The sequence below is a fragment of the Solea senegalensis genome, linkage group LG1 (genome assembly GCF_019176455.1).
Source record: "Solea senegalensis isolate Sse05_10M linkage group LG1, IFAPA_SoseM_1, whole genome shotgun sequence".
Classification (NCBI taxonomy): domain Eukaryota; kingdom Metazoa; phylum Chordata; class Actinopteri; order Pleuronectiformes; family Soleidae; genus Solea; species Solea senegalensis.
This window is the reverse complement of record NC_058021.1, coordinates 3267377-3292606: the sequence shown is the minus strand read 5'-3', so window position 1 is coordinate 3292606 and position 25230 is coordinate 3267377. Positions and strand designations below refer to the sequence as shown.

General features: G+C 41.1%; 1 protein-coding gene across 3 annotated transcripts; it reads right to left on the bottom strand.

The window, feature by feature from the left end:
- On the bottom strand, positions 1 to 23852 carry LOC122771403 (enhancer of polycomb homolog 1-like). Of its 3 annotated transcripts, XM_044028979.1 has the most exons (15): positions 23477 to 23852; positions 20569 to 20670; positions 12855 to 13014; positions 9137 to 9282; positions 8766 to 8972; positions 7939 to 8087; positions 7701 to 7848; positions 7410 to 7574; positions 7137 to 7226; positions 6470 to 6618; positions 5324 to 5748; positions 2792 to 2913; positions 2564 to 2702; positions 1169 to 1529; positions 1 to 390 (listed from the first exon to the last, which is right to left on the bottom strand). In XM_044028979.1, the coding sequence occupies exons 3-15, from the start codon at positions 12952 to 12954 to the stop codon at positions 318 to 320; spliced, it is 2274 nt and encodes a 757-aa protein (XP_043884914.1). In that variant the 5' UTR covers positions 12955 to 13014; positions 20569 to 20670; positions 23477 to 23852; the 3' UTR covers positions 1 to 317. The 3 variants fall into 3 exon arrangements, with proteins under 3 accessions (XP_043884914.1, XP_043884906.1, XP_043884901.1); XM_044028971.1 differs by lacking the exons at positions 20569 to 20670; positions 23477 to 23852 and adding an exon at positions 19049 to 19523 and having other exon boundaries at positions 1125 to 1529; XM_044028966.1 differs by lacking the exons at positions 20569 to 20670; positions 23477 to 23852 and adding an exon at positions 19049 to 19522.
- Between the last annotated feature and the right edge of the window lie 1378 nt (positions 23853 to 25230).

Here is a 25230-nt window from a genome sequence, read left to right as displayed (position 1 = left end):
GGGGGCTGGGGATTGGTATTACAAATATGCAGTACTGTACATATAATTGCCATATTAAGAATTTACAGACGATCTCTTATTAACAGTAACAAATAGGGGAATGTGGGGGAGGGGAGAGAAGAATTGTACGAGATGAGCATTGCAATTAAGTCCCAAACCGGTTGCCGTGGAAACCCAGCCTTGCTCATCCTGCCACCACTTGCATTCATGACTCACAAATGATGCATAGCACCGAAAAAAAGCCGATGGGGGAGAAAAAAAAAAGGGGGGGGGGGGTAGAGAGTCACGTTCGAGTCCGCGCTGCGTATAACACGAGGCTACGTAACCTCCATGGCCACTGTGTTCTCTGATAGACTGTTCAGTGCTGGCTTGTCTTGTTCATGATTCTCCCTGAGGACAGAAGAGGAGAAGAGACATGAGACATGTCGTCAACATCCAAGGCATCTTTAATAAATGTGCAGACACTTCAGGAAGCAAACTTTAAACTCAGACTTTCCACCTTAACACACTTTTAAGATGCAGAAATGCACTTGTTTTAAGGAAGAATAAAACAAATATTTTGTTAAATTAACCATTATTGCAGTGTTTACACAAGTACTATACTATAGGATAGTTTATCAGTACCACTGCGATACTGATCACTGGAACGGATATCGGACAGATCCAAACATATCACATGCACATCAACATACATATCAGCAAAAACATTTTTAGCTGAGTCATGTTTGGGAGAACAATATTGTTCTCCCAAACATGTTCTTTGAAATGACTCGGCACTAATGTGTTAACAGCGTTATACTTCATATATGGTTGAAAAGGAATATAATTGGTATCGGTAGATAATGGAGTTTGTGATATCAGTATCGCACAAAGAAAAGTGGTACGGGGACATCTACATATTTATATACATAAATGTTATAAACTCTCCCATATTTACTAACAAAAATAACATGAACTTGAATTGAATTAGACAACTAATCAGTTAAACATGTGCACATATACAGACATGTAAGACGTCACAAACATGTCTCATCAGTGTTGAGTTTGACGCGTATTATCCGACGCCCTTGTTCATTTTCACTGTTTATGCTTAGATAGAAAACAAAAAGAAAGTTTCTACTCACATGTCACTATGATTTTTTTTCACTCAACAACGAACGGTCCTCACCTGGGCACGATGTCCAGCGCCGAGGCCGCGGTCGTGGTGACCTTGGGTTTCTGACAGTTGGCGGTGGCGTGGGTGAACTTTAAGGCGGATGACGACATGGAGGCGCTCAGTGTCCGGGGGGCGTGGACACGCTTGCCGGTGGGGACGCCCAGGCGGAGGCTGTTGTTATTGTTGTTATTTCCCGGCAGGACCTGAGTGGTGGCGGTGTTGGTGTTGTTGGCGGGGTGGGCTGTGCCATTGTTGTTGGAGCTGGTGGTGGTGCAGGGGTGGAGCAAGGCGGGTGTCAGGGAGGTGGTGGGAGGAGCCGGGGCGGCGGGGGATGGGGACACTGTGCTCGAGAGGTGCAAGCCCTTATAGACACCTGAGGGGTCAGAGGAGGGGGGGTGTTATGACAAGGGGAGGGGTTAGAATGTTTTGATTATTGTATGGTCTTCTAAACTTACTGTACTGGGACATGACTGATTATATATCAAATCATTTTCAAGTTCACCATCAGCTTCACAACACAGGAAATTTGAAATTAGATATTATTTTGAATCTCAGGAGTAAAGTTCACATTCACTCTGTTTGAAAATGTGTGCTCCAGTCTAATGGACCATTTGAAGTAGTACCCCTTAGGATCCAGCAGGGGGCACTCGTAGGATTCCCTACTATTGAGATCCTGTTTTATTTCTTTTTCCCTCAAACTTGACTTTTATAAAATCTAGCACTAATAACTTCTTCAACTTACTGGAGGTTGAATAAATGTGTTTTATTTCTTTGCATCAGAAACACAATAAAAACATCAGAATAAAATTGATGCAATGGCAAGATTGACTGTCTTTTACTTTTGTGTGTGGATCATTGATCACAGCACTTCAAGAATAATCTCACATTAAAATCCAGTTCATCTCCTCTCAGTTTTCCTCTTAACACTCACTGCTGCCTGACGGGGTGTCAGGTGTCGCACATCTTTGTTCTGTCTGCTTTGTGTCATTATCTGAAGTCGGTAATTGGAGTTCATTGAAAGAGCAGACAGTGATTACTCCACTGTCATCATTTACTTTGTACAGTTTTGCAGGACTGAGGTTTGGCACATGTTTTTGGACATGCGGGTATACGAGGTGCTGACACACAGACACATCTCTGCCTAAATCACCGCAGGCTTGCTCATCATGAAAACATTTTAGCCACTTCTAAAGCTCACCTAAAACAAAATAAAATAAAATAAAAAGTTTAAGCAAGGCTATGAGAATATGGAGCTTGCCGTTGGGATTTACATTACAGTACAGCGCAGTCAGATGTGATTATATGTTAGTGACTTAAACAACCACACCTCAAAAAACCACAACAGTCCCTGCAACAGCTTGATAATAATGACCCTCATTCATTCGGTCAACGTTTTTACTGTCATACCTGAGGGGGAGAGGACGCCGTTGACTCCACCTCCCAGGGCGAGCTCCTCCTTGTTCTTCAGAGCCAGCAGTTGGTCGGCAGTGACGAGAGCCGAGGCGGCGTACTGGGCACTGGCCTGGTCCAACGTGTTTGCTGAGCCCTGTAAGAGGAGGAGGTGAAGAGTCAGGGAGGGGAGAACGAACGAGGGGAGGGACGCAGCTCCGTTTGACAAACTGACAAAACACTGACCTGTGTGCTGTTGGCAGTGGCGTTGCTGTTGGCTTGCTGTTGCAGCTGGACCTTTTCCAGCTGCTGTTTGTGCATCAAGGCCAGCTGCTCCTGATGCTGCTGGTACTGTTCGGCTGTAAAAGCTGAGAAAGAGAGAGATACGATGGTACTTTTACTTATTGAGATTAACAATATTACACAGGTTTGAAACTACACATAAGACACAAGCAGACAGCGGTTTCATTAGTAAACATGTAAGATATGCATTGCACAGACTCGACACATTTCTCAGACAAACAACTTATTTTGCTAAGGATGAGGACTGAGAGGGAAAGTTGAGGTCAGAAGTTATGGTGTGACACATTCATGTAAAGATACACTGCACGGATGACTCATGCAGCTGTTTGAATCCAGCTTTACTCTTCATCTTTATCCTCCAACATTACCTTGTTGCGCAGTAACTCACTGACAGTGATTATGTACAGAAAGGTATTTTGTTTTCAGTTCTGTTGAACTCAATCACACCCAGTTACAACAGGTTCAACAGTTTCCTGCACCAGCTTTCCAGCAAACCTTCAAGGTTCCTGGCAGCGTGCCCCGAATGCAAAATTATGCAGTTAACCAACCCACTCAGTACAGTGCTGTTTGTTTGAATGCAGCAAAAGCTAGGCTTGGTTAGAAAAACTACAACTCTAGTCTCAGACTTCTGTTACAGGGGAGATATGACTGGGACAAATAACTGAATATACATCTACAATATACTCTTGGCAGCCTGTTCTGTCCATGTCTAACTTTCAGCCAAAATTCACAGTTCCACTACAAACCACAAGCTCCCAGAGTTTGAGAGGTGGCGATTTAATGGGAGAACTGATGGGAGGGGGTTGGATGGAGCCTATTAGTTGCATTTGGACAAAGATTTGCCACACTTCCATACTTGCATCCTTGCATTTCCACTAGTCAAAAACCTGCTCAATCCCAAGTTTGAATTGTTTTTTTAACATCTTAAATCAGTAATCACTCCCAGGTCAAATCAGCTTCAGCTCTGATTGGCATTTATGGGAAATCAAGACAATCATTTCTTTTTCAATGCACGAATTCTGACAGTGGCCTTATTTTCCCATCCAACACTAAAATGCTCTTTCATCTTCGGGCCACGACCACAAACAGGGAGCCTAGCAGTTTGCCGTGTACATCTCTAGCCATCTTTACTTTTTTGTTTGACTGTAATCTTCAAAAAGCCACTGGGGTTTTGTGTGTGCACTGCATTTTGAGCCATGGCCCGATTTGCATCCCAGCAATTTAACCTGTCACGAGGTTGGAAATGTTTTCACCGGCTTTCTATTTATTATAAAGGCAGACTCCCACGCTTCAGAGAATGACATGACCTTGAACCTCAGTGTGATGATGATTCATTTATTCCCAGTGAGCGTTTCAGCTGTAGACTTCACAAGAAGCAGGTTTCCTCACTCTGCTTCTTAAAGTCTCGCACCACTGACGTATGAGACGCACGTCACACTTATTGTCATTGAAATATTTGTAAAATCATATTCCATCTCTGCCCTTTGACCTTTTTTATGGTGTTTTGCATGTAGTTAAAAAAATTCCAGCTAATCAATAGGCAGTTAAAAACAAAACTTTTGTAAGCTCCTTGTAGAGAAAAACCCACCACCTGCACCGCACTCACAATAATACCACTAGAGAACTGAGGCATTTACTCTGCATTCAACACTCACACTACACACACCTGTCAAATCCTGTGCATCTCATGAATTTATCAAACCCAGTTTAACTGACAACTTATGGTCAGAGTTTGATGAAGTGAGGTGAAGCTGTCTGAACGCCAAGCAACAAATATCTAATTTCACAACAAAGCTGGAGGGCAGAGCCGATGCCAGACGTACTATTAAATTACTCCCAACATCGGAGGGAAAGAGGCCACAGTGGGGCTGGACAGAATACAGATTTTTTTTTAAGTAATATCAATACATTTTCAAAACGTGGTATAGATTTTCACAATTTTGTTAATACCGCTACTAAAGCTATGCTCACATTTGCATCTCATCATAAAGCGGAGAGCAGAGCGTCCTCCATCACAGTAAGCGACGCACAGCTCAAGTGACCCCTGAAGGCTTTTGACTGGAGCGAGGAAAAAATAACCCATCCATGTTCAATCTTGTTCCAATGTTACTCACAATGTCGTAGTGGAGCTTTGATTCACTAAGCACCTCCAAATGTTTTTTCTCACCCTTCGACACTTGTGCAGACACACAAACACAGTCACACACCAACAACGGACACAATAACAGAAATACTCTAGTTTTGATTTTGGGATCAAAGATGCAACTGATGAACATGACATATGCAATATATTAATATTCAGTCACGCAGCCATAGACCACAACAACCAGCATCAAAATAAATGCACCCTTTACAGTATAATTACAAGAGAATCATAATCCAAGCAAATATATGCAGTCTCACTGTCTCAAGTACACATCAGTTCCACCATGAGTGTCAGAGACAGAATGTCAAGCACTGTGTGAAGCCTCTTACCGACAACGGGTGATGGTGCAGGGACAACCCTTCCCAGGCGTTGTGAACCAAAGGGTTGTCCCCCGGGTGTAGAGGCAGAGGTCAGGCGCTTCAGGCTCCGACTCAACCTCCTGAATAGCGGGTGGGCGTTATCCAGCTCGTGTAGTGGTAGTGTCCGTGGTCTAAAGTGCCTCCATCGGCATGACTTAATATTCAACAGTATCTGACTGAGGTCCGTAGATGAGTGAGAGGACGAGGAGAGGGAGGAGGAACTTCTGTCCGAGGTATTTGTTTCTGAGGTACTGGCAAACTTGTCGACAGCCGGCGAGCGTGGCGCAGGTGTGGGGGGAGGATGGGGGGAGGGATGATGAGGCAAGTCGAGTGTTTCTGGATCCAGACTGTGGAAAATGTTGTCATAGTCTGTGTGTGCCCGGTCCAGCAACACCCTGAGAGAGAGGGAAAAGGTCAGCGATTCAATGAAAATATAGACTCTCTATAAAAATATAGAGATTAATCTAGTCCAGTGTTAGAACGTGGGTGTTATCTTCATGAAAAGAACAGTTGCTATAAAAGAATGTTTCCAAAAAAGTTTTCAGTGAGCTACTCCGCACAGCTTTGCAGGGCTGGGTTTGAAGTTGGGTATTTTTGTGGTATCCACTTGGTATCAAAGTTCCCGTGTCACAGAAAATTGAAAACTATGCAAGCATCATGTTATTTGACGGTGTACAGGAAATTATGTTCAGAGATGGAGCTCATTACCCAAAGGAGATGGGAGTGAATGTCTGTTTCAGAGGCTGGTGCTTGTGAAATGAAGATATAATCGAGAAAATCTACATTGCATAAAATAAAAATGAGCAGAAATTTGCTGCATGTTTGACAGGAAGAAGACAACTAAAATTTATTTTACTATGATAGATTTAATAATACTGGTATAGTATCATTCTGCATTCAGTATTGGCAATAAGTAAAGATATCGATAGCAATATGGTATCACATACCCTGGCCTAACCCTCTGAGATTCAAAATAATACACTTAACATGCCTCATGTTCAGCATATCATCACACATACCACAACTTAATTACTTTTTTGGCCAGTGAAGTAAGTGGAGTGGTATTTCGATAGCTGACATTACAAAGAAAAAGTCTGAAAAACTAGGTTTACTGACCTGCCGCCTCGTCCCACACGTCGGCGAGCCATGCCCAGGCAGCGCCGCGGCACCGTGAGTGTAGTGAGACTGTAGCGAAACCGAGCTTCTGCCAAACCGCCCTCCCAGGGATCACACCACGGCCAGCTACCCACGCGGTCCTGACGAGCCTGAACAGAGAGAGGATGGAACATTTATTCACATTTATTCAGATATTTACTCGGTGTTTGGCTGCTTTCCATCCAAGTACAGCGTACTGTGATGTATGTACTAAATGCCAAAAGTACAAATAATAAACTTGAAATCTGTACACAAAATTTCCTTTTGTAATTTAAGTTCAGAAAATTACACAATACATTTCTACAGCAGGAGAATCTCAATAGACAAAATTGCCCTTCAGCTACTTATCATTTAAAACGTAATATTAATTATGTGCAGGTTTAACAGAGCAGTGCAGCAACTCAGTGTTCCTTTTCAAACAGAATAAAATAAGCATCAAATTGAGGGAACAAGCAGGGGCAGAAACAAAATTCACGAGGGAGTGTTCTTGTCATCACAACTGGATTGACCTATAAAGGCAAATTACCACATTCATGGCTGTCCACACGATTACGCCATTTACAAAGACGCTCGAAACCTCATGTTATCCAGTACAGTGCAAGTCAGATCAAAAGCTTATGTAACTTACAGCATAGTACTGGCAGCCTGCCTTCCTGCGAAATGCGTAGGCGCCATCTGGGTCGTTCTCCTCCTCTGCTTCTGATGAGCCTGAGTGCAGCTGTGAACACAGAGGTCAAAGGTCAGTGCGAGGTCACTGGGAGAGCAGTATTGACACGAAAGTCAGAGCCTCTAGTTTAAATACATTTCCCAGCCAGTAATAAGGTTTCGCAATTAGCTGCCTTGGTACAGTGTTCTCATCTTTCCATTGGGGGAGAGGTTGTGATTTTTAAACTGCATATACCTGGGAGAAGGGTTCATCATCCGAGCTGGGGAAGTCGTATTGGTTAAGGTCCTTGGCATTGAAGACGACAGGACCTGTGTGGTGGGGGGCGCCCGACGAAAGTGGCAGAACCTTCTGCTTCTTCTCGTACTTCCTTTTCTGCCGGGGAACTTCCATTTTCTCGGGCTACAGGAACAAGTAGAGATGGGTTGTCAGACTTAAAGCATTATGGGAAAGTTTTGTTTTACGTGCATTTCCTACAGCGGGGCGGAGCTTAACCAAAGAAATGTTTCAATTAACTTCCTCCCTTACCTTGGACTTGTAGTCCTTAAGGTCCATGTGGTCCTGGTGTCGGTACTGGTTAGTCAGGGGAACCAGAGGAATGATCTGCGGCCTCACCAGCGCCCGCTCAGCCAGAACCTCTGCCATTACTTCACCACCAAAGTCTGACATGACATTTCTGGAAAGGTAAAGGGAACAAACGATTATTGGCTGATGAGAATAAGAACAGTACCTTTACTTGCATTATATTTCTGTAAGGCAGACTCACCTCTTCTCAAAAATCTCCAGAGTGAGGTGCAGCAGCTCCCTCTTGCTTTTCTCTCTTCTCTTGATCATTTCGAGGATGGTGACGGCTCGACTTAGATCCCTGCGCAGCTTCAGCATCTTCTCATAGGACGCCTCATCATTCTTGCGATTCTGGATAATGATACATAACTTTTTTTTAATCTTTTCTACAGGTTCATGTGTATTAATCAAAAGGTAGAAATTTGCATTTAATATTTTTACCCATTTATCACCTTAACTCTACAAGTGAACATCAGACAAAAGATAAGAATTCATAAAGATGATTACATGAACTACATTTGGCTGAAATTCTTCAAATGGCCACCTGGTGGCGTATTAGTGATGAAGAGGGTTTACAAGTTAGATGCAAGTGTTAGCATTTGTGTTAGGCCACTTAAATAAAAAAAAATTAAATAGACTGGGGTAAAAGCTAAATTAGTGCTACACAGAGCTGTAGTGTTTCTCTTAATCTTGCCAATTACATTTATGGGTTGAAATGGCACTTTAATGTATTGATTTGCATGCATTAAACTTCTTCTTACATCAAATCTTCAATCTGCTTTCTATATAAACAAATTTCCTCTGCCACAATCACTGTTTCACAAAAGCACTCTGCTCGTTGGACAGCCAGAACAACGCAGACTGCATCTCACACCTTAATTTCTTATTATTTTTAAAGCATAACATGGATAACATCTGGACCAAGTAGCTCAAATCTGCATCACAGTAACTTCATGAATATTTGTAAATTACAAATCGAGAGCAAATCTTTAACAGTTGACTATTTTGACTGTTAGCAAGTTAACCAACCTTTCTAGTTTGCATCTTCTCCGTCCGCCGTCGAAAGGCCACGTAGGGGTCACTGGTGCTGGAGCCGTCCCGCTTCTCCTGCTTGACAGTGGGAATGAGCGAGTTCGCCTTGCTGCATTTCCTCTTCCGACTCCAGTAGTCGAACACCTCCTTGATGAGCTCGTCATCCTCCTTCAGCAAAAGTTTTGCCTCAGGAAGGCTCACCGCCTGAAAGATACAGACAGTGGTTATAATTTGTTGAATAAAACATTTAGACACCGGTGAGGGAGACCAATCTGTTTTCAGAGACTACTTGTGCACAGATTTGTATGGGGCCTTCTTCACTGGGGGCTGTGTTTAAGCAAAGATTCAGAAACAAATAAGGTGCCGACCTGCTGCCCACTGCCTTTCTCCAGCCGATCAATCATCTCTTCGAACTGCAAGAAGCTGATCTCCATCTTCTTTTTCAGCTTGTTGAGGAATGCCTCGTCGTCCGAGTCCAGGTCATAGTCTGGCTGCTCTGCGTCCAAGCTGAAAGCTGGAAAGAGGAAGAGAAACGCTTCAGATACAAATCTGTTGACTGGCAAAATAGATTGCAAATCAGCCTAAGACATTTCATATTTTCTAGGTATATTCCTCTTATTCTCTGCCACATCTGTCATCATGCAAGTTCTCTTCTATTGTAACCCCTTAGGCCTCGATACTTTTAAATGTCAAGTACAACATTAACAATATATTTATATATTCACTGTCACAAGTTCACACAGTGCTGATAAAGCCAGTCAGATCCACACAATTCTGTGTTTCTCAGATTAGCGTTGTTTATATCGTGTGTCTTCCAGAAACATTCCTGCACTACACAGGACGTTATTTGTGCCAAACAGGCACAGTGAACAGCGACCAGTAAAGTGGCAATCATTCAGCAGCTTGAGCCCTGTCCGTCCATGCACTGCAGCTCTATACACCGATGCTACTTCAGTCAGGTCTGATAGTATTGCTCAACAGAGCCTGTTTTCAGATGAAGGATGCAGCATACAAATATGGTGACAAGCCTTCAAAACATTCTGATGTCGTAAGTAGCACAGCAGGAGACCTTTCATGAGGACTCAGCACGGTCAACACAAACCCATCTGAAGGTAGCACAGTCCAATGATTTTTATAAATAGGCCAAACCACAGCAAGTGTCGCTTTGGTCTGTTTACCATTTCATATTTGAAAGACAATTCTTCAACTTGAACCAGCAGCACGGAACATGAAGGGTGCTATATCAGCTATTTGGCTCTGCACAGTCAGATATGTTCCAAAGTCAATTAAACTTCGTCAGGTGACAGACGGTCAACACTAAAGCACTTCAAACACCTTAAAAGAAGCAGGTGAGAGAACATACTGAGCGTTTCTTGAGTTCTGAGTATTTGAAAAATTGTCATTCAAAAAACAAGATAGCTTGAGATCCTGAATTTATCTTGAACAATGTGATGTGGAACTGCAGAGGTAAATATAGGTCTAAAGCAATGTGACTCTTGCACAACAATTTGACATGTTTCAGCAGGAAAAGCACAAGTGGTAAAATTAATGATGCCTCTTTTCAGTTCATATAAGTCAGGAGCGTGCAACAGTGAACCAAACTGAGAAAGCTAAAGGAATTCAGAAATTGTTGGTAAATAATGTTGTAAAAAGTACAATCACACCACAATTTTTCCCTGCATTAATTCATAATCCTTCAAACGAAAAAAAACCAATGCATTGGAGAAACAATGTCCCCTATACACTAAAAAGAACAATATCCAAACGTTAAATCTGCCATTTCTTTAAATAACATATCTCATGGCACGCCATTATAAATGAAGCACTGTGGTTCTACAGTCACCCCCCAGCCAACGATTCATATTCTGCAGAAGTGGAAAACATTCTGTTTGGTACAGACTACAACAAATGTTTAATTATAGTAATCACTTTAACTACTTTTTTCCCCCCACAGCACAGACACTATGAATAGAAAACAGATAACCCATGGACATGCCAACTACAAATATTCACAATATATATATTTAACTTGAGATGCAGACCTTAGCAGAAAACATGCCTGAGCGCACCAAGAATATTGACAGAAAATTAGCAGACACACAGCGTATATATGCTCATTAATAAAAATATTGTTGTATAGCACAACCATAGACATTATGGAAAAAGGAGCAATATAAATCCTTGGTCATACCCCCCAGCACTAATAAACAAACCCACTTTAGTGGGTAATAAATGGAGTGAATGTCACACTCAGTCAGTTTTTTGTACAGTTAACGTTAAGCTACATTTTCACCAAGTTGGTCACAGTTTAACGATGTACTGTACACAATCACAGAGCTAGTTTAGATACAGTCATAGCCTGTCTCTCTCCCTCTTTCTATGCAGCAATACCTGTCGCCTCAGAGCGGGAGTCTGCTCTTTACTTCATCTCCTCCTCTTTAGGAATTTTAAATATTAACTACAGTGGCGTTTCCGTGCATTTTTTCATCTGGGTAAGTCTGGGCAGTCATATAGGAGAAGGTGCGGTTACTCATGGGTGAACGAGTGTAACCACTGAGGGTTTTTATATAGTTACAGAGTTTGAGTAAGAGTTATGCAAACTATGGTTTTGCTTCATCAAGATAGATAGATACTTTATTCATCTCACAGAGAAATTCACATGGGGGTTACAAGACATCAAGACATTTTTAGACACACCTCAACAGCCCTGAACAAATGATTAAAGAGAAACAATTTAAGTCTTTACTCCTCAAGTTATATATTTTTTTCCATGTTCTTTTGCACAATTTTCTAAAATATACTGTATAACGTGTAGCGGAGAATCTCTGCCTTATTTGCATAATTTTTGCATTATAAAAAAAAAAAAAAAGACCACCCTGCATCTGTTGAACATTTAATTAGCGATGCATTGAATGATTATTATGAAGCAAGAATGACTAGGAGGTAACAGACAAAGGATTATCTGGGTGTTTATCAAGTTCATAGAAGTCCATTTTCATGTGTGCATTAAAAACTAAGATGAATGTACATTGTAATTTAATAGGACAATGGAACAAATTGTGTCTCTTGCTTGTTCTTTTTGTGTAATGTGAGCACAAACAAGAAAAATATTTAGAAGCTATTCATTCAACTACAGCTACATGCCAAATAATTCTTCCCACTTCAGCTTTAAAAAGATAAACTCAGGACTTAACTTACGTTGGGCAGCCATTAAGGCCACTGTGACTGTAAAAGTTTTACTATGCACAAACAGAAACCATTTAAAATGTGAGGGAATTTCTGCACAAAATACTAAACTTTCAAAAACTGTAAATTACTTCCAAATTACATCCAAACTTTAATGTTTCAGAGACGTTTCTAACCCCAGAGAAAGCACTGAAATGTGTCTGTCGGCCACTTGATAAATCATTTGTAATTTCACCTTCCAACTGATAACTGTGTCTCAGTTTGGGCTTCTGCAAATTGCTTTCCTTTTAAAAATGTGGCAAATGCTTGTGACACAGCTACAGTTACTGAATAAAGCAATCTAGCAAATATGCCATTACTGAAACTGGAAATCTCTCACTCATTTCCTCTGACAAATATTTACCAACTCAGTTAAAGTACAAAAACACATGCCTGAAGCCATTACATGGATCACTGACACAAAGAACTAATCACTGTAACACAAGAGTCACAACAAGGAATCAACATAATTTCAGCTTTTCTGCAGCTTAACTTGTGTAGCCAGGAATCAGCGCCATACAATTCACTTTTCATGCTAGATGGATTCAAACATATCAGGCCATGGTTTTCTTTGATTCAATCAAACATTTTTATAGTCCAAAAGTTAATTTAATGGAATGACATAAGTCTTAAGTGGTGATTTACATTAGAAAATGCTTCCGAATGTTCACTAATGTTGACTTTTCTGCTCGTTATTTTGATCAACAATGCCTAAGAGTCATTTAACGCATTCAGAATAAATGAGAAAAACACCATTAAAGCCAAACGAAACAAGTGAGGTACTGAAACTGAAACTGAAACATCAAAAACATTATCTCTGCTTTCTGCATCACATATTTTCCATTAGAGAAGCCCACTTACGCTGTATGTGAATTAGCTGCTTTGGCATCTTGAAGTCCCCGAAGTAGAGGGAGTCGTAGTAGGTGATGTTGCTCTCTGCCTCGGGGACTGGGATAACCATGTTGTCCCGCTTCTCGCCATATACCTGATGTGCCGAGATGGCTCGCTGGAGATGGTGTTCCTGCAGAGACAGAGGCGCAGGTGAGACACACGGATCAATGACAGTGTTCTCTTACAAGACACAAAACTAGACCACACAAATCAAATGATTAAGACAAAAGAGGGTGTTACCATACCGATTAAAGAAAGCTGGTAGGGTTTTTCTTTACAGTTAGTGTTTGTTGGAAAAAAAGACTTGAAGTCAGTTTTAGTCTAGATGATCACAATATATTGTTTTTTTTACCCAAAAAACTTTTTACTTTAGCATTAAGACAAAACTTTCAATATCAATTAAACTACATGGTTATAAGCGATTGGATGTTTCATATCAGCTGTGAAAGAGTGTTAACTAATGAACACAAGTGTGAGAGAACAAATGCTACACTCCATTTATCCATGAGCTTCAGCAGCTAAGTCTATACTTCCATACAGAAACGCCACTACTAATATTCTGTACCAACAAGACTTGCAAAGAAAATCTAGAGCGAGTTTCAATTTAGCATTTGACCATCATTTCATTGTGGTGTCATAATGCAACAATAAGGATTACCAAGTACTAGACAGGTTGAACCTTCAGCCAGTTTGTGAACCAGTTGGAGCAAAAAGTACACCCAACAATGGCTGAATGGACACCTGGAAAATGAGATGTGGAGGGAAACTGCAGATTACACAGTTACAAGACGATTAATATTTGGCATCCAGACCATACAATAATCTCTGAAAAGACAATTCCAGTACAGAGCCGTTAAGACGGAATAAGCCTGGTTCAAACATTGACACTGTCACTCAAGGTTTTAAAAGTATTTGAATGTGTTCGTATGTGTTTTTGTCTCCAAGTCAGTTAACCTTATCTACATGCTGCAAATTTGACAAGTGCCTGCTGCTGCCAAGCCTGCCGAAGGGGGAGCGTGCTGAAGGGAAGGCACACAGGCTGATGAACTGGTTTGCTGGCATGCTGCTTGTCTGAACAGTCCCAGTCAGTCGTAGTAGTAAGAGCCTTTGGCCCAGAGCCGGGCACCAAGCCACTGGCAGGCAGTCTGTCAACAAGGCAGCATGCTGCTGGCTGTGTACAACAGCTCTCTGGGGAGAATTTGTGTGTTTATCATTTCCCCTGCGGCTGTCAAAGACACAAGGGCAGGTGAGTATTTGTGTCAAGGGAAGATGACAGAATACATGAATCAGTCAGTTATTAGGCAAGTATGTGTGTACACACTTGAATGAAAAAGCGCAACATTGCGCAAATGCAGCTGATCTGTTATTGAGGATGAACACTTGAATGTTTTCAAAACTAAAATGAAAAAATTAAAACATATTGCAAGTCATATTGCATTGTCTGACTTTCCCCCACATAATTCATTCCCAGCTGTTCTGGCTGCATATTTGGTGTTTAAAAAAAACAACTAGTTTGTTTGTGTGTGTAATACATACAAGTAATGAGGATATACAGCATTAGCATATATGGAACCATTCATTCAGATTCAACCTATACCACTGACTTCGACAAAGAGATAGCAGTAGGAATTTGACTACCAAGTTTGCCAATGCTGCTCAAACAGTATACCCGATACCCGTTTCTTATTTACAGATAATATAACCCTTCATATTGACTGCTACTGTGGCTATGTCAAACCATCATCTGCAAGCATTTACACTACATACATGATCAGCCCTAGTGTGCCACTGGCCAGTATTTCAAGTTGTTGCTATATAATATTATAATTGCTGTAATTCTTAAAACAAGTAAATGTGACACACACGTGCATCGCACAAAATGTTAAAGCAATACGGATAACCAGATTAGGAGAAAATCATAATTTCGAAGATGTTTTTTGCTTTCATTAACTGCCTAATGTAACAGATGGACACGACAATAAAACCTGACTTGTCTCAATCACCAACTGACCCATTAACCAACTTTCAACTGCAGCACAAAGCAACATAATGCATCTTTACTTCGTCTCCACTTTTTTTTAATCTCTGTGCAGATTTAGGATGGAAGGAAATGGGTTGATCAAGTAACAATTATATTATTAAACTCACAAAGCTTCAAGTTGGTTGTTCAAGAACAGTTATTTAAATTAAACGTCTGAGGAATGTCTTGTAGTTCCCGGGACTAACACTTCTAAATAATATGGCATTTCCACCTTACATTTATAAAAAGGGTGTTTTCGCTTAAGGTTTTTCTTCTTCTAAGCTGTAGCAGGCACCACCAGAAACGGGGGGGGAAGCCAAACTGTTTTCACAGGTTCAATCAGACCAAGTGGGCTGCTTCTCAGAAAGACCTCAAGCAACATTGAGGACACAATAGAGCATGGATCAATTTGTGTTTTTACAACACTAAAAACAGACAACATTTTTATAAAGCTGGCCTTTAAACTGAAAACGTTAGACAGATTTCAGCACACAATGTGTAACAATAGACTCGACTTGTTTATTTTCAGCACCTTAGCTAAAACCTGTGTCCATCCATGGTCATCTGGCAAAGAGCTCAAGGGCTACAAGCCTTAAAAATAATTTACATGATTAATGTACAGTAAGTGGTGCTCGCAGGAAGTAACACACATTTCACAGTTAAAAACAAAAAGAATGCTTGGAAAGTAAACTTTCTAGTGTGACCTTCTGTTTTTCTCCATGTTGATTTAGTTTCAGTCTACTGCATTAAATCTGATTTAATGCCTCCCTGAGCCCCATATTCATCAACACCATTTGGACTTCTGGGACGAGCAATATTCTATGGTCTGTTAAACCCAAAGGCAATGACGGTACTTTACATTTATGATGCCATGTGCTGTTCTGAGCAAGTGGCTTGCATAACCCCTATGTTCTACCCTGGTTCCTATATTCCCCTGCAGACACCTAAACCTCAGGCTCAACATTTCCACAATGGAGGGAGAGACTCATAAATCAAACAGCCTTCAGCAAAATCACGTCAGCTGCCAAACACAATCAAGCAACATGTTTGTTTACTTTTCCAGACTCGGCTATTTGCCTGAGAATAAATAAAACTCAGATTGGGGTGAGCGGTCACAATACAGAACGTTGAGTAGTGCCCTCACACGCACAAACTTTTTGCTCCTCTCTTTCAGTCTTGCCTTTTCAAACATACAAGCAGGAGTCCAGAAATAGCCTTTCTAAAATGACCATATCGATCACTGTCAAGTCTGTCGAGGCAGCCAGAGCCGCATCCACCTACTCTGGTCTCGCCTCGAACAGATACTGTCCCAGACACTGTAAATGCCACTTAGCATGATGGACAGCGACAGAGAATGGTCTGGTAGGGCTGTCGAGGGATGCCCAGCTACAGTATAAAGACCATTATAGCACTGTGTGGGAGAGAAATCATTTTTAACACCCCATCCAAGTGCTGTGGGAAATTAAGGGCAGGCATCAGGCTGCGTTTTTTGGCTTTTCTAACTGCTAAGCAGTTCTCAAAGTAACAAACTTTCCATTAAACAAAAAACTTTGGATTGGAAAACAAGGCAGGGCGGATTCTACTGGACTATTTTTTTGTTTTTTTTTCCCCAAACCTGAAAGTTTGCCCGTGATTTTGTAATACAGCTGTGAAACCTATTAATACCAAGAAGCCAATGTACATAGAAGTTTTCCATTCATGGGTCATTGACTGGAGAATTAATTCACTGGACAGTCTCAGAGTTGTTCCAGCTAAGGTTTGCCTAGGTGGCAAACTAGCTATGGAGTTGGTTTCAAGAACTTCCAAGGCTGATGTTAATTTGCCCCTATACATCAATAAACAACCATCACCAGTGAAAGAAAGAGAGGGAAACAGCCGACAATGGCAACTTTCAATTTCATAGCAGGTCAACTACAAAAATGTTGGACATGTGACATGCCCTAAATTCCCACCCAGCAAGGTCACACAGCAATATACTGGGGGTCTGCCAGACTTGAATTATGTGTGTCTGCGGGTACAGTTTCTGGCAAAATAGACTAACACAAGAGATGCCTGTGGGTTCCCGCCACGGCCGCAGACATTGACCTCACTTTCACCAAAACATAAGACAAAGCGCCTAGCCCAAAACAAACATGCCGCACGTGTTGAGGGAATTGCAGTGATGACGGCTCTTTGGTCGAGCATCACGACAAACACAATGCTTGAAAATTACAAAACCACACGTTAGATGGAGACAGGACGTCTGCAAGGCAAAAAAGCAGTAACGGGGAAAGCAACAGTAGTGCTCACTTAATTTCTAAAAATTAACAGGAAAACACAGACAATAAAGTCATTCTGTGGTCTGATTTCAAGCTGTACATCTGTATTAAGTGGGGATGTATAGGGTTACCATATATTCACCTAGTAGACAACCAAAAAGTAAGTGTGATTATAGTGGTGACAAGAATAAGATTTCTTACAGAGCTGATCTGACAAAAACAATTCATAGCAGGTAGCTCCAAACACTGAGCGGCTGCCATGCAGCAAGCCTTTGCCTACCTCTTGTGATAATACAACTGTTGTGTAATCAAGCACTCCTGCTGAGTACAGACACAGACTTTGAAGTGACAGCAACCCTGCACACCCTTCGCCTCTCTACTCCTGCTGCCCTGATCCTCTCCAGAGCGCCACGTGCCGCTGGTCTGCCAGCCTGCTGTGCCATCTGACACACTGAACCCCAGACACTGAGCTTCCACAAGAGTGGAGATGCAGACTGAGTGCATTGTGTATTCAGTGAATGAACAGTAGCAGCAAAGATACCTGTAGTGTTATTCCCCATTTAATTGCCCTTTATATTTGAACATTAGTCAAGCCCACTGAGACAGCTAGAAAGCTGTGCCCTTGGAGAAACTAATATATTGCTAATGAGAGTCAGAATAAGGGCCCCACTGTGTCACACGGAAGGCTGATAAATGGTACAAACAAAATAACAATAAAATTCCACTGGGGTGCATAACTATACAAACAATCCACTACATAGATAACTACAAAACCCATGTGATGTGCTAGAAAACCCTGGGAGGCAGACTTTATTTCACTGCCTCTGTGGCAGGTGCATCTTCATATTGTACCATCATATCAATATTTCACTTTCTAAATGTCAGAATACAGCAGCACGCCTTTTTTAATCAAAAGAGCAAACTGTTCTTAACTTAAATGTACAAGCATTAGTGATTCTAATGTTAAAATGGGCATCAGTGTACCTATTGAGCAGCTCAAACGCCAACACTAAGAAACCAGTGAGGTGCTCAGCTGTCACAACAGATGTAAAAGCAGCATATACATCAAGACAACTACAATGAACTAAATCAACACAAGTTAATGTTGCCATAGTGTTAGCAGTCCTAGTTTCCCAAGAATGAATCCACTAATATGCATGATTGAGAGCTGCACAAATGTTGTTGGATGTTTTACCCAGCTGTGCAAAACAGAGGCAGTACATGTTGAAACAACTGAATGACTACCGCTGCATTACAGTGTGGGATCACACATAAATAAACATCAGGGACATAGTACATGCACAACTCGATAGCATTAAGTGCTAACCGCTAACTGCACATTCACTGTGACATGTTTCACTGCAAACCTGGTGAAAACCTTAGCAACACGCTAACAAACGCACACAACACACCCTTTAACAGCGGCACATTTTATTTATTTCCCAAATATATGGTAGCAGTGTTGACACCGTCTGCTAGTGGTACAGATGCCATATATAATAAGAAATCACTAGCTCCCCCTTGCCCTGGTCCTTCGCAATTACGCCAACACAGGGCCCAACACTGACAGACGAGACAAAATGTCGGCAATGCTGAAGTCACATGACTCCTTTGTACTCAAGACATCGCCTCACGCAAAAATAACCCGCTCGAACTGGGAAATTTTATCAAAAAACAACACAGCGTACACACACTTTTCCAAAACCACAGCTCAAGTCCCACACAACCGCCATTTACAACAGAAATCTGTCGTGTTTCATTTCAGAAAATTGGCGGCCATTTTGTGAAAGCTGGCGCAGAAAAAAGAGGGACGCCTTTGATCGTGTAAAAATAAAATAATAAAACCAGAGCGTATATTTTTATATTTTCGAACAGTAAAAGCATACCGATTCCTCTTCTTTCTCCATCCCCGTCGGCATCTGCGGCACTGCCCGGTTAATGGATGCATATTCGTGTAGGTCTGGTAAATCCTCACAACGGAAGACGGGTAGTGGCTTGGAAGCGTCCAGCGCCCGCGCCCGAAACGACAATTTACTCATTTTTCACAATTCGAGATGCAATATAAATCTATCCGATCTCCTAATATTCACAACGGTAACGAGTAGAGCTTTCATTGATGTTTCTGTGCGGTTAATCTCTATTCTAACATTCGAATTGTTGTAGCTTGTATTTAGGGCGTCGCCGACGGAGCCGGGGGAAGGCCCGGATCTTGGTCGCTCTCTCTCGGTCTGTTTTTTTCCGACGCTCCGCTCCCTACCGTTGATTCAGTGCGCCATGGACAACATGGCGGACATTTAAAACTCTTTTGCGCTGTTTCGCTCGGAGCGGTCCAACCCCCAGTTCGCGGACCGACCATTCCCACACGGTCCCGGGCGCTTGCGCGTTGCGGGGGTGGGGGGAAGGGGGAACTTCACTGGCAAACTAACTCCTCTCCACACATTCAGATGAATTATTTAAATAAACATTAAGCAAGGCCGGAATATATATTGCAATTAAATAGGTAAAATAAACGTCTCATAGTTATGAACCCCTTAAACAAGTTAATTTAAAACTTGCATGAAAACGTCAGAGACAAATAATTATCAGCACACCTGACTAACGTTTATGAATAATAATAATAAAAAACCAATCCAAGTGTATACAAAAGTAAATGTCAAGAAACACAAACATTTTTAATAAAATAAATATTTTTTCAATTCTGGTATATACACACACACACACACACACTTTAATACTTACAGAATTACTGATGTATGTATGTATGTACATATATATATATACATATATATATATATATATACACACACACACACACACTATATATATATATATATATATATATATATATATATATATATATATATATATATATATATATATGAATAAATAAACAAACTCAAAAGTAACTTGTTTTGAAATGATATAAATACAACTATATGATGAAGCTTAATTATCTTGTAGTTGGGTCTTATGCCGTGTTGCAGAACTAGGGGAACTAAATCATTATTTCATAACAGGCCAACACCCAAAAATCACAGAAGCAACAGTTCCTGCAAATTGATCCAAGATTTTTTACTCTGGTCCACAGACTTTTATCCAGCAATGGTGAACCCATCACACACGATGGAGAAAAATGCTTATTGTGGATGAAATGCCTCATAGCAACAAGTTCACAATATTAACAATGCTGCCCTCTTCTGGTCCAACAGATAAGATCTTGATTTCAGGGCTAGGAGAGGACTCATGTTTTTCTCACATACAATGGTGTTCATATGGCACACAAACATATACTGCAAACACCTTTTAGTGAATGTTTCTGTCCAAAGATCTACAGAGTGCTGCTGTAGTTTCTATGGTTACTCGTCATGCAACACAACCTGAGCCAAAAATCAGTAATTGACCTTACCTGTTACCTGCACCATCATCATCATTGGGTTTAGCCAGGGTCCACCCAGGTGAAATTAAGCTTCCTGTTCCTCATTAAATCCACATAATGCATCTTGAAGACCTGAGAGCAAAAGGAAAATTTAGACAAAATCTACATGAACAAAAAGATATTAGGACACTAAATTGTAGAAAAATTGAAGCCAAGTAAACAAGAAAATAGAAACCCAACCAGGGCCCCTTGGCAAGTAAAAAAAAGAGGCTTATCAAAGGCTCAACTGGGTGGAGCAAAGAGAAAACATTAGTACACCACCTGTATATAATTGTCAGCAGTGCTGAGAGGTCGGGCACTCCAATAACCACACCTGGCTGGGTTGCACTAAATGGACTTGGTGATTCATTTCTCAAGAAAGGTGATTCCAATTTTTAGCATTTGTACACATTTCTCCTATACTATTTTTATTTTTCTAACGAGAAAACAGAAATTATGTTCAGATATTGTGTTCCTCAGAGGATGAGTTCCCAGGATTTGTGATCGCCTGACCTCTCCTTTAGTGCCATCAAATCCTTAATCCACTTTGGACAGACTCCAAACAACAAATGGACAGAAACTGAGGCGACAAGAAACAATAACATAGATGTCCGTAGATTAGCTTCCTGCTTAGTTCTTAATGTCCCACTTCGATTCTCCACAGTGGACAAAAAGCTCTGTTAATATTCACTTTCAATCTCGCTTCAGTAGTAGTCTCACAACTCAAATATTTTAGGGCTGCAACAACTATCCGATTAAATGGTTATAAAGGGTTTTTAAATAATTAAAACAAGCTTTCTGAATTTTGAGCTCCTTAAATGTGAATATTTTCTGGTTTCATTTCTCCATTTGACAAAGAAATTATTTCAACAGAAAAACCACTAACAGAAGGATGACGACAAGTGGGACAATTTGATACCCTTGACAATCGATTTACAACATACAACTGTGATGTACTGAACTGAACCAAACTGTACAACTTTGTTGAAATGGGACTTTTCTGTGAGAGTAATTAGCACAGTAGCCGGGTACCAAAAAGGGTGAATCTGAACACACCAATCTGTTGATGTTGTGTTCTTCGTTTTTATGTAGTTTATTAGCAATTTACACTGTGTCACACAATTATGTGGCAGACGCAGCTATCGCCATAGTCTTCACACCCCACAATGGAAACACAAGCCAGGTAGTGTTTGCTGTTACGGAGCACCCAGTGTCTAGATATGGAACTTCATAATGTTTGCATTGTGATACACATCTCACCGATACTGATTTCTAAACCTTTTCACACTGAAACTGTCTCCACTGTCTTTATTTTGTGTGTTTTCTGTATTTTTATCTATTTTTACCGTACGTGATTTCTGTATTGTTTTTAAATTAACCTGTGATGCCATAGAGAAATGTCCACATCTGTGAACAAGACATATTAAATACTTGAATCTACGTCCTTTGTATTGTTCAGTACAGTGATTCAAGCTTTTTATACCAAGCACCACCTGAAAAAATATTGACCTCTTGAAGTAACACCATTATGGCCACTGTTAAAAAAACAGTGGTATAAATAGGCTGAGTCAGCTACAGGCCAAGTTATTCCCAATAAGATCATTTGCTCTCATCATCGTCTTCCTCACATATACTTCAGAGACGGGTATATTGGAAATTAGATTAAGATGGCGCAAGTGATATAGTGACTCTATTTTATTTATTTATACACATATGTGTGTGTGTGTGTATATATATATATATATATATATATATATATACACACACACACACACATACATACATACATACACACACACACACACACATATATATATATACACACACACACACATATATATACATATATATATACACACATACACACACACAGTAGACAAGTTCGAAGCTCGTGTAACACAGTTTGAGAACCATGGGTTTATAAAAGGGCATGGATTCCAGTGTGAGTTCAGGGCATATTCCAACCTTTCAAAAGGTATGTTTTATGGCTGTCAACCTAACAAATGAGCATTTTCATACCACATACTTTGTGCTCCCTAACCCTACAAGTGTCCCATATGGGTGGAGTTAGTCGCCCAACAAGCAGGCTTCTTCTTTTTCAATGGTATTTTTGCTGTCTCACCTTTTTTTTTAAATGAAGTAAATGTTAAAAGAGTCAGTGATTGAAAGCAGATCTTTAAATTGATTAACTCTAGTTACTCTAATCCTGACAGTGCTGCCAAACTTTATTTTTCTACAAAGGGGGATGGGGGCAGAATCACTCATAAACACCCCCACCTTTTTTCTTCTTTTTTTTAAGTCCTTGCAGGGAGGAGAGGTGGGTAATCCAGACACATGCAGGCCAGGGCCGAGCAGTTCCCTGGCAGACCACAGGAGCTGCCTGGCACTGTTCAGCCACACACCCATAGAGAGCAAGCCTGTGATCCAACAATGTCACATTCCAGACCAAAAAAAACGATGGAGGAATAAAAACAGACAAATAAAGCAGCCTATGTCGTGCGTTAGCCTCTCTAAAGACTATTCACCTCCGCCTCCTGCTGATGTCTCCCCTCCCTGCTGCTGCCCAGATCGGGTTTCTGACAGAATAATCCTGTCGTATAGGAACAACTAGTCAACTGGCTTTCTGCTTTATCTCCAGTGAAAGGCATTATCGATCGATATCACGAGCCACTGTCACTGCGAGGTCAAACAAAGTGATGAGGAACTCGAGCTGAATCGTACCCAGCTGACCAGCCAAGGAATCTGATTGCGTGTATGAAATCATCTGATGCCAGAAACACTTTTTTCACGCTGGGCCTTTTGTTTTGTTTATTTATTTATTTTTAAGGCAGCCCATCGATTCAAGTTAAAAAACAAAACAAAAAAACAATGACGATTAAAAAAAAATAAAAATACTCACCAAGTCAACAGTCCAGGACACGGCGAAAGTATAAAGACAGATGGACAACATTTTGTCCAAGTCAGAAGTAAAAGAGGGAGAGAGAGAAAAAAACGCCAGAGAACAGCAACACGACGCAAGCTAGCCAAAGGAGGGGGAGCCAACTAACAGCAACGCTAGCCACAGCTACTTCTCCTGGCTTCAGGAAAAAACCAGAGCAAAGGCTGTTGTTCCCGGTGACGAGAGCCGCTGTCCGCGTTATGTCCAGCCCGGAACGAAGCAAGAGTGTGTCGGTGGAAAAAAGTCAGTGTTTTCCTGTCGATGTATGAAAGCAGCCTCAAACTAGGAGAGGTGGAAACCAAAGTGCTACTGTTGGGGGTTAACAACTTTGCTGTGAAACACGGCTCGTGATTGGACAAGCGAGGCGACCAATCACCGGTGGAGAGCCCCCGGGCCTTGTGACGTCACGTTCCACTGGAGATGGAGCGAAACGTGATTGGCTGACGAGGAGCGAAGCCGACAAAAGCCAGAAAAGCTTCAGCCATTTTCTTGCCAAACGTCACAGGTTTGAGACTAATAAAAACATTATACATATTTAGATAAATATCTAGTTTGAAAAAAATCTGATATTGTGATTGTAATGCAATTGTTCCCTGTCAAAATGATGACTTAAAGAAGAATGTCATTGAGGATATCGAAAGTTCTAGCTTGTCTATTTGACCAGGGCAAACTCCTCCCCCTGCCCCTGCCACACAAATAATAATGTGTCCCAAATTTTCTCGACCTAACCACTGTAGTGTCACTAGTGTGCAAAATGAACATGGTGACACTTAAATGCATAAACAGGCAAAAAATAAATAAAGGCAGTTAAGTGTTTAAAACAGTTGGTAAGACATAATATTCATTCAATTTCCATCCTTAAAAGGTTTGAGAGGTGCACCAAGGTATTTCTGACAGCTAGCTTGCCCCATGGTTCTCAAACTGTGGTACCGCCAGTGGTACACAAGCTTCCTCTGGTGGTACTTGGGAGGAAACTCAGAGATACTGTTCTACTGCATATACCAGGGTATGTGATTGTCGTGGAACTGAGGAATTTCTACTGAAGTGTGTAGAAAATTAAACAAATAACCATGCCTGTAGCTGACTGTATTTTAACATTGGAGTTGATAATGGCGTTACTTCGAGAGCTCAATATATTAAGTGGTACTAAATGTCCGAGAGCCACTGTGCTAGCAAATCTAGTGTGTTGGAAGTGCCATGAGCTGTGTTACTGGGCGGGTGTCCCAATCACTGATGTCACATCATGACCATCCATCATCGGCAAACCCAGAACAGGTCGCAAGTCCATTGCAGCATTATAAAGACAAACAACACTCTAGGCAATTTAGTGTCCAATTAAACTCTGCATGTTTTAGGATATGAACTGTTTAAAACTGGAGAAAACCCACACAGACTCCACACAGAAAGGCCCAGACTGGGACACGAACCGGCAACTATGTGTGGCCCTAGGTCGTGCTCATTTTATGTCTTAATAAAATACATTTCTTACATATATCACCTTTAAACATAATAGGCATTAAAAGTTAATCAGTCGTATAATCAACAGTAAACCAGTGTTGGGCAAAATTAATTTGGTGCAAATACACTGCATTTGAATGAAGTAACTGACTGTTGATGTTTCTCTCTGGTTCACTTTGTAGACTTGTCGTTACAGTGCATGATTTGGGCTTTGACTACTTTTTGCTCCAGTTTTCTAGCTCTACACTCCTGAGGAT

Excerpts from the sequence above, each read along its gene's own strand:
- LOC122771403 (XM_044028966.1), bottom strand. The coding sequence starts at position 19,201 with ATGAGTAAATTGTCGTTTCGGGCGCGGGCGCTGGACGCTTCCAAGCCA. Across the intron at positions 8,088-8,765 it reads AGAAGATGCAAACTAGAAAG|AATCGCAAGAATGATGAGGC; the intron begins GTTGGTTAACTT and ends ATCATTATCCAG. Across the intron at positions 6,619-7,136 it reads CAGGCTGCCAGTACTATGCT|GCTCGTCAGGACCGCGTGGG; the intron begins GTAAGTTACATA and ends CTCTCTGTTCAG.